The following is an 8,735-nucleotide window of genomic DNA, read 5'->3' as shown; positions in this document are numbered from 1 at the left end:
TCATGCATGGTGTGGGGGAGTATGAAAGCCAGAAGAGAGGAAGGTTCTGGAAGTGGGGGCCTGCTCAAGGTGGGAAAGTCTTAGGACTCTCAGAGGACCCTCCCCCTCCTTGCTCTGTGTATGTCTTACAGAGACATGGATGAGCTGAGGTTCTCTCATATATACCACTCCTTCTTTGGGTGCAAAAGAACTCACCACTATGGACTATAGCTCCTACTTCTTTGTGTTTATGTATTAAGTACAGTGTGGTCTCAATGGATTCCAGAAGCTTCCTCATGGAAAGATCTTGAATGAATGGGAGAAGAGACTGGAGTTTTTGGATCATCAGGGTACACTGAGCATTATTTCTTTTAATCTATATTAACCAGACCCAGACAAGAAACACTGCCCAGCCTCTGTAGGTTTGGCCATGACCACAGGGTCCTGTAAACTTGGAGCTGGTAGGAGTTTTAAGCAGGAAAGTGGTACTGTCAGGCTAAAGTGGCTGAAAGTGAATTTGAGAGAATTGAGAGAGGGGCAGGGTGATCCATTAGGCAACTAATTACATGAGCTAACACGTTTCTACTGGAAAGGCAACGATGATTTAAACACATGAGAGCTGTGCTCTCAGGGTTCAACTAACAAGATGAAGGAAATGAGGAGATGGACTTATCAGGTCTTGCTCAGTAATTAGATTTGTGGGCTGAAGTCATCAAGATCAGAGTCTGGATTTCTAGTTTGAATAAAAAGGCAGTAATATCAGCCACTCAAATAGAGAATGGGTTTGAGGAAGGATGTAGTGAATTTCAATAGAATTCTTTTTAGTTTATTTATTTTATATGTATGGGTATTTAGCCTGTATGTATGTATGTATGTGTGCCTTGTGAATACCTGATGCCTGTGGAGGTCAGAGGCAGAAGAGGACATTGGGTCCTCTGGAACTGGAGTTATGGATGGTTGTGAGCTGCCACGTGTATGCTGGGAACTGAACTCGGGTCCTCTGTAAGAGCAGTAAGTGCTCTTTACATCTGAGTCATCTTTCTAGCCATCTGGAGTCATCTAGAATAATTTGAGAGACCCAAATACCCAGGCCCAGGAAATAGTTCAGCTCTTGTGAGGCACAGGAAATGCTACATTATGGAAAGACATACACTACTGAATAATCGTAAGAATGAAGGGCAAAGGGTGGTGGAAACGTGTTTTTCTAGACACCACATGGGCAGTTGCACATATGAGCTCACACTGATTGTGACAACATGCATATACTACCTGCACAAGCTCCAGCCAGCCAGAATCCCAGCAGAGAGGTGCTGAGGTATGCGTGTAACCCCATCACTAGTTGAGGAGTTATTGGCATTTGATAACTGCCAGGAGAAGAGTCAGTTTTCTTTAATGTTGTGACCTTCGTAGGTCAACCACACACCAAGGCAGGCCCCATGCTCAAGAGAGGCTGGGTAACACATGGGGGAAAGAGAGAGAAAGAAACCTCAAAACTGGGTGTTCCTACCAAGATGAGAAAGTGGAGAAGGTGGTTATGGGAGAAGTTGAGAGGGGAGTGAGTGTATCCAAAATACATGATATGAAAGATTCTCAAAGAATTGATACACATGTTGTAAAGTTATTGTAAAATTGAAACTAAGACTCTGAATGAATCCTGGTACCAGGACCGGTTTGGATAGCATGGTACCCAATGCTATAAGCTCCACACTGGGGAATCTGATCCAGAGAGGGAGAGGATCAAAGAGGCTTTTTCTAGAAAGGTATTTCTGAAGAAAGGAAGGGTAGGAACCACCTGTACAAAAATCCGAGTTCTAAGGGATGCTAATGAGGAAGGAGTAGCCGAGGAGGTCAGTGTGGGTAGAGACAGAGAAAAGGGATGTGCTATTGGGATGGAGGGGGACATAGAGCAACCTAATTCCTGTGTCTCATGTAGGAAGTGATTGGAAATGCTAACCATAACAACAGTCAACACTTGGTCTTTGGAGGTGTAGGTTCCACTTCTGTGGAGTTTGGTGATTTTTGTAAAAACATATTTATAACCTGTGCTTGTCTTCCCATATGCTTTAGGTCACCTTCAGATAACCTACAAAACCTAGTACAGTGTCATTATGATAGAAATAGTTGTCATGGTATATTGTTCAGGGAATAATGACAAAAACATGCTTGTATAATATCCAGAACAGACACAATATTTTCCCTAACATTTTGACTATTGACTACTAGACTATATGGATGTGGAACATACAGATACACAGTATTGCACACACACACACACACACACACACACACACACACATCACCTAACACTATTGGAAATTATGTCTTTGGTTCTTAAAAAGACCATTATTCCTCTTTTCCCAAATGTCTTTAGTATCTATGAAAACAACACAGGCTAGCTGGATTTAAGCAACACAGGATAAAAAACCCACAAAGAAAGTATACCATCTGAAGTCCATACTGCAGTTATGGGAGTTGATGAGTGAGTGTTCTGTTTTATATAAAGTGTGAGCATGACTGTAAATTTCCATAGTCACACTGTACAAGCAATTCTGTCATTGACTTTTTTACTCAGAAAGATGTGTCATTTTCCCAAAATTATTAGTCTGTATCATATTTAATGGCTGCAAATAGTGATGACAGCGGTGGTGGTGTGTGCACTATCACTTACTTAACCCGTCTTTACTGATTGACAATAAGACATTTCTGCCTTTTCACTTTTATGAATAACTCACTGACTCAGAGATGAGCTGTGGGCCAGGAGCACTGAGGAACTGGCGTTGACAGCCTACTTTCCCCAGGCAGACAGGAAGGGATTGCTCCCTCCCTGGGGTGTCTGGCTAGCTGCTACTCTGGATTTTTACAACCTTAGGGAAATCACCATCCACAACAAAGAACCTTGTTAGGCATGTGACTTGTTTGTGTAAAAGAAATTCAGTCTGGAAGTTACTCATCCTGAAGGGAGTTTCACTAGAAAAGGGACTGTGTTGCTCAGGTTTCATGGGGGTGGAGGGTGGGGGCTGCTGAAGGGTGCATTTTGGGAAAGCTCGAAGGGTAATCTAAGCACAGAGAGGAAACCAGGTTATGGCCTTCTTCCCCACTGCCTTGCAACCTACACAGGTAACCTGGCACATCATCCTGGACATGTGTCCCCTTCAGCGAGTCAGGGTAGCTCTAATGATGAACTATGGGTCCCTATGTGAGTCTTCTGTTGTAAACCAGATTGACAGGAGACAGGCTACAGTGAAGAAAGTCTTGGGTCACATTATTCCCACATTTCAAGTTCTGCCTAGTGAACTTCTTAGCAAGCAAGCAAAAGGGGTTGACATATCTATCTGTATCAGGGTGCAGATCTTATAATCAGCCAAGTCGAAGGCCCTTAACATTGTTACATATTTTTTTACTATTAAAAGAAGATACATATTAGTGAGACCATGTCAAAGAATCCAGATAGTGCTAATTGGACTCAATGAGTTACTACAAAAAATTAAAAATGTGGCATTGGGAGAAGATATATTGCACATGGGGCAGGAGGATTTGGGGGCAGATGGGGATGATATAATCAAAATATGTTGTATACATGTATGAAATTTGCAAAGAATAAATAAATAACATTAAAATGAATTCCAAGCTGGGCAGCGGTGGCACACGCCTTTAATCCCAGCACTTGGGAGGCAGAGCCAGGCGGATCTCTGTGAGTTCGAGGCCAGCCTGGAATACAGAACAAGATCCAGGACAGGAACCAAAATTACATGGAGAAACCCTGTCTCAAAAAACCAAAACCAAACCAAACAAATCCCAAAAGGCTTCAGTTAGAGACTCCTAGGTAATATCTAGCTCAAAAGATTTGGTAGCCAGTAGAGGCCCCAAGAAGGGAGGCTTCTTGGTGAGAGTTACATATTGTTAGAGAACTGGAGGGCCAAAGAATTGGTTTTTCTCAATTAAAAAAAATGTTCTAAAATGACCTATGTTGCCGTGGCATTGATCTGCTATTTCGGGTTCTACTGGAAGTTCTGAATCCCCTTGGGAGGTTGTTGCTGACACATTCGCCATCCAGAGTGTAGACAGAGTCTCTGCATAGGCAGAGGATTCTTCTCTAGCTGAAATGATTTCCCATCTGTCTCCTTAAAAAAGTGGTGGGAGGAAAAAAAGCCCAGTTTGATAGCCTAAGCAGAGTGTTGGTGGAGGGAGGAAGTGAAGTTCTGTTTCCATGGGAACAGTAAAGAGTTCTCAAGGGGATTTAAAAAATAATAACTTGAATGTGAGAACTGAGACCATCCGTATCCACATGGCTTAAGCACTGGGGTTAACCTGGTTTCCCTAATTATTGCAGGAAATGCAGGCCAAGTGAGAGGGCTGTAAACCAAGAAGCAGGTTCAGGGTTGCTTCACGGATCCATGCAAGCTACTTATCTGAGCAAACTGTTGTCTCCTCTGGGCAACCAGCTGTCATGTAGAGAATTTCCTCAACAAATAGCTGATATACGAAGACCAGCCTGCAGGCCCTTCCCTTCTTCCTGTGCCAGTACTAAATTTCAGGCTTTGTATAACCCTGACTTGTTTCCAATCTTAAAAAAACTACCAGGAGCCCTTGTGTATAGACCTGCAAATCCTGGGATGTCTGTCATTAATTTCTTCTTCTGAGGTTCTGAAGTCTATTAAGGTAGTATTTGTAAAAAAACAAAACAAAACAAACAAACAAACAAACAAAAAACAACAAATAACAAACAAAAAACAAAAAAACCCTCAGAATAAAAAGTATTATTCTTTTTCTTACTACGATTACTACCGCTATTGTTATTGTGTATGTGAGTGGGCACACGCTCCTGACAGTGCATATGTGGACCACAAAGGACAACTTTAGGGAGTGACTTTTTTCCTTCCACTGTGGGTTCCAGGAATGAGGTCAGGTTGTCAGTTTATAGTCCAAGTGCTTTTCCTCGCTAAGCCACGTCATCACCTCAGTGGAAAGTTTAGATGCCCCAGTAGAGAGTAGCTCCACTGAAGTAATAAGTTGGAGATGGTTTAAAAAAAAACAACCAAAAGCCAAAAACCTTTGCCATTTTTGTGGCTGCCGCTTAGTCCACAGGATGATGTTAGATGCAGAACAGAAGATTTCCAGTTTCATAAGGTCAGAATTATTAATTGATGATTTTAGTGCCTTTGTTAATGGTGTTCTGTTCAGAAAGTCTTTTCCCGAGGAGATGAGCTCAAGGCTTTCCCCCACATTCTCTGCTGTGGTAATATATTGTGTAACAAATAAAACTTGCCTGAGGACCAAAGAACAAAGGCAGTCACTAGATAATAGAAAGAGAGGAGGCAGGGGTGGAAAACACCTTTAATCCAAGCACTCAGGAGGCAGAGAACCCTCTGCATCTCTGTGAGTTGCAAGCAACCCTAGATAAAAAGGGCATGAGCTTGTGCGGGAGCTGAAAGGTGGGAGTCTCCCTGCCACCACTTAGAACTTGGTTTTGAAAACAAAGAAGGAGTTGGTGGTGCCAAATGTAGTGGAACACACGAAAGGCAGGAGAGGGCAGGACCGAGGAGCCAGAGGACAGGACGACTATATACCCAAACCAAAACTAGTGAGCTTTGGTTCCTAACATGTGGGGATCTAACCCAGCCATCCAGCTAAATACACCAGTCATACACGGTACCCAAGAAGCTCAGGTTATGGGGTCCATCTCACCATGGCTCGACTGTTATAGCAAACAGAGCAACACCAAAATGTACCAAAGGCGTGCATCTCCTTGGATTCTCAGGATTCATGGAGCACACATAGTAGGTGCCATAACTTGTACCAAAGCACACCACCAAAATTTCTCTAAATGAACATTTTCCTCAACGGCGGAAAAACACAGAGCCACGGCCAGTGCCAGGGAACGTCGGGGCCTCGATGAGACTTCAGCAGCAGCCCAGGAGGGCCAGAAACAGAACTGGCCCAGCAGATGCAGAAGAGCCCCTCTGTCCGGGCTGCATTAAGGCCTTGGCAGAGCTTTGAGGGGCTGATGGGAGAGAGGAGCGTCCAGGTGCAATAAGGAAATCTCCCGGTTGGCCTCGCCAGGGGAGCGAATGGAGGAAGAGGCACAGGCAGCATCCAGAGAGCCTTTGCCCCAGGTGGAGGAGTCCGTCGTGATCCTGGAGCCATAACCGTGCCCGGGGGCGGCGTGGCATCCCCGGGCCGAGCTGGGTTTGGTAGCAGAAGAGGGGCTTTTGCAGGCCGAGGCCGTGGCCGTGGCCGTGGCGCTGGCCGTGGTAGAGGTGCCCTGCGTCGCCCTGCACTTACCAAGGAGCAGCTGGACGCCGAACTGGACGCATACATGGCGACAGCGAAAGCGACCCTGGATGCTGAGTTGGAGGCCTACATGGCAGAGGCAGCTCCCGAGACCCGTGTCTGAAGCCCGCCTCTAAGAGACTCTTGTTCGAGTCAGCACCTCTATGCCACAATCACCGGGAGAAAGCAGGAGGAGAAACGCTACTTGAGCCGGGAGGAACCATCACCATGTAGGCCTTGCTTGTCAGGTTTATTTCATGGAACGCATGACTGTACACATTGTATATGCTCACAATAAATAGTTTCTCTTGCATTTTGGTGGTGGACTACTCTTGTTCTTTACGTCCAGAAAATTAAAGGGGGGTGTGTGGGTGTGTGGGAGGGAGTGGGTCTGGGGAGTGTGTGTGTGTGGGGGTTGGTGTTGGGTGAGGCAGAAATGAGGTGATCGCTGTGTATGAAGAAAGGCTGGTCCCAGGATCAGAGGACACAGGCAGCCACTAGATTAAACACATGTGGGGGCCAGGCGGTAAGGCACACACACCTTTCATCCTAGCTGTGGCTTGGTGGTGCCTAGTTCAGAGGCACCAAGGACCACAAGGGATGGAATCAGTCTAGGAGAGGAAGAGAGCCCCAGGGTGGTGGCACACCCTTAATCCCAGGAATGCCAGTGGTTGGGAGTCAGGTGATCACCACGCCCAGCACGAAGGAGGAAGTGACGTGGCCGCGGGCCAGAGCAGGGTATATAAGGCGGGAAGAGACAGGAAGGAATCTCCAGGCCATTTGGACTGAGGACTCCAAGGCGATCAGTCGGAGGAAGGGCGGTGTCCGGGAGGTGCCAAGTGGCTGGGCCTTGTTCCTTAGTCTCTGGGACCCTTCAGTATTCACCCCAAATATCTGGCTGCGGGTTCTGATTGAGACCAGTTAGCACTGGAGCACCTGCTTTGATCCCACGTCTGGGGCACCAGTTCCCGAAAAAGCCTCAAAAGCCTCTCGCTTGCCTGTGCGGGAGCTGCAGGGGGCCAGACTCTCCCGGCCACGTCTTGGGGCTTTGCTTTGGACACCAGGCGTGGGAGTTGGCCACACCAGCTGTGGTGGCACAGACGAAAGGCGGGATCGGCCCTCGAGACACCCCACCGGCCATGAGAGAGCTTCGCATCGTACCCGCCGGCAGCCTGACCTCCCTGGATTCTCGGGATTCCAAGACGCGGGCACAGCCTGTGACCAGAGTCGTGCTAAGAGGCACCAGCACGATGCCTCTAAATGAACGTTTTGCTCCACTGGGGAAGAAGACACAGCCACGGGCGATGCCGGGGAACGTCGTGGCCTCCAGGAAGCTTCAGCAGCAGCTCGCCAGTGCCAGAAACAGAAGACTGGCCCAGCAGATGGAGCAGAGACCCTGTGTTCGGGCCGCATTAAGTCCTTGGCAGAGCTTCGAGGGGCGGCTTGGAGTGAGGAGCGTCCAGGTGCAATTAGGACGGCCCCCGGGTGGCCTGGCCAAGGGAGCGATTGGAGGAAGAGGCGCAGGCAGCATCCAGAGAGCCTTTGCCCCAGGTGGAGGAGTCCGTCGTGATCCTGGAGCCATAACCTTGCCCGGGGCCGGCGTGGCACCCCCAGTCCGAGCTGGGTTTGGTAGCGGAAGAGGGGCTTTTGCAGGCCGAGGCTGTGGCCGTGGCCGTGGCCGTGGCGCTGGCCGGGGTAGAGGTGCCCTGCGTCGCCCTGCACTTACCAAGGAGCTGCTGGACGCCGAACTGGACGCATACATGGCGACAGCGAAAGCGACCCTGGATGCTGAGTTGGAGGCCTACATGGCAGAGGCAGCTCCCGAGACCCGTGTCTGAAGCCCGCCTCTAAGAGACTCTTGTTCAAGTCAGCACCTCTATGCCACAATCACCGGGAGAAAACAGGAGGAGAAACGCTACTTGAGCCGGGAGGAACCATCACCATGTAGGCCTTGCTTGTCGGGTTTATTTCATGTAACGCATGACTGTACACATTGTATATGCTCACAATAAATAGTTTCTCTTGCATTTTGGTGGTGGACTACTCTTGTTCTTTACGTCCAGAAAATTAAAGGGGGGTGGGTGGGTGTGTGGGAGGGAGTGGGTCTGGGGAGTGTGTGTGTGGGGGGTTGGTGTTGGGTGAGGCAGAAATGAGGTGATCGCTGTGTATGAAGAAAGGCTGGTCCCAGGATCAGAGGACACAGGCAGCCACTAGATTAAACACACGTGGGGGCCAGGCGGTAAGGCACACACACCTTTCATCCTAGCTGGGGCTTGGTGGTGCCTAGTTCAGAGGCACCAAGGATCACAAGGGATGGAATCAGTCTAGGAGAGGAAGAGAGCCCCAGGGTGGTGGCACACCCTTAATCCCAGGAATGCCAGTGGTTGGGAGTCAGGTGATCACCACGCCCAGCACGAAGGAGGAAGTGACGTGGGCGCGGGCCAGAGCAGGGTATATAAGGCGGGAAGAGACAGGAAGGAATCTCC

The 8,735-nt window shown here is 48.2% G+C and overlaps 2 protein-coding genes across 2 annotated transcripts; both read left to right on the top strand.

Moving 5' to 3' along the window:
• The first annotated feature begins 1,235 nt into the window (after nucleotides 1–1,235).
• On the top strand, nucleotides 1,236–6,586 carry LOC118581766 (chromatin target of PRMT1 protein-like). Its single transcript, XM_036184220.1, has 2 exons — nucleotides 1,236–1,294; nucleotides 6,040–6,586. Exons 1-2 carry the CDS (start codon nucleotides 1,236–1,238, stop codon nucleotides 6,371–6,373), a joined length of 393 nt encoding a protein of 130 aa, XP_036040113.1. The 3' UTR covers nucleotides 6,374–6,586.
• Nucleotides 6,587–6,715: 129 nt separating this feature from the next.
• On the top strand, nucleotides 6,716–8,300 carry LOC118582800 (chromatin target of PRMT1 protein-like). The gene has a single exon (XM_036185906.1). It carries the CDS (start codon nucleotides 7,389–7,391, stop codon nucleotides 8,085–8,087), a length of 699 nt encoding a protein of 232 aa, XP_036041799.1. The 5' UTR covers nucleotides 6,716–7,388; the 3' UTR covers nucleotides 8,088–8,300.
• Nucleotides 8,301–8,735: the final 435 nt, after the last annotated feature.

This window comes from Onychomys torridus, chromosome 4 (genome assembly GCF_903995425.1).
Source record: "Onychomys torridus chromosome 4, mOncTor1.1, whole genome shotgun sequence".
NCBI lineage: Eukaryota > Metazoa > Chordata > Mammalia > Rodentia > Cricetidae > Onychomys > Onychomys torridus.
This window is presented reverse-complemented; position numbering and strand designations above follow the sequence as displayed.

What these genes read in the sequence shown, in the direction of transcription:
- LOC118582800 (XM_036185906.1), top strand. Translation starts at nt 7,389, where the DNA reads ATGAGAGAGCTTCGCATCGTACCCGCCGGCAGCCTGACCTCCCTGGAT.
- LOC118581766 (XM_036184220.1), top strand. Translation starts at nt 1,236, where the DNA reads ATGCATATACTACCTGCACAAGCTCCAGCCAGCCAGAATCCCAGCAGA. An exon ending in CCCAGCAGAGAGGTGCTGAG is followed by an intron (nt 1,295 to 6,039) that starts GTATGCGTGTAA and finishes TGGCCTCGCCAG; the next exon opens with GGGAGCGAATGGAGGAAGAG.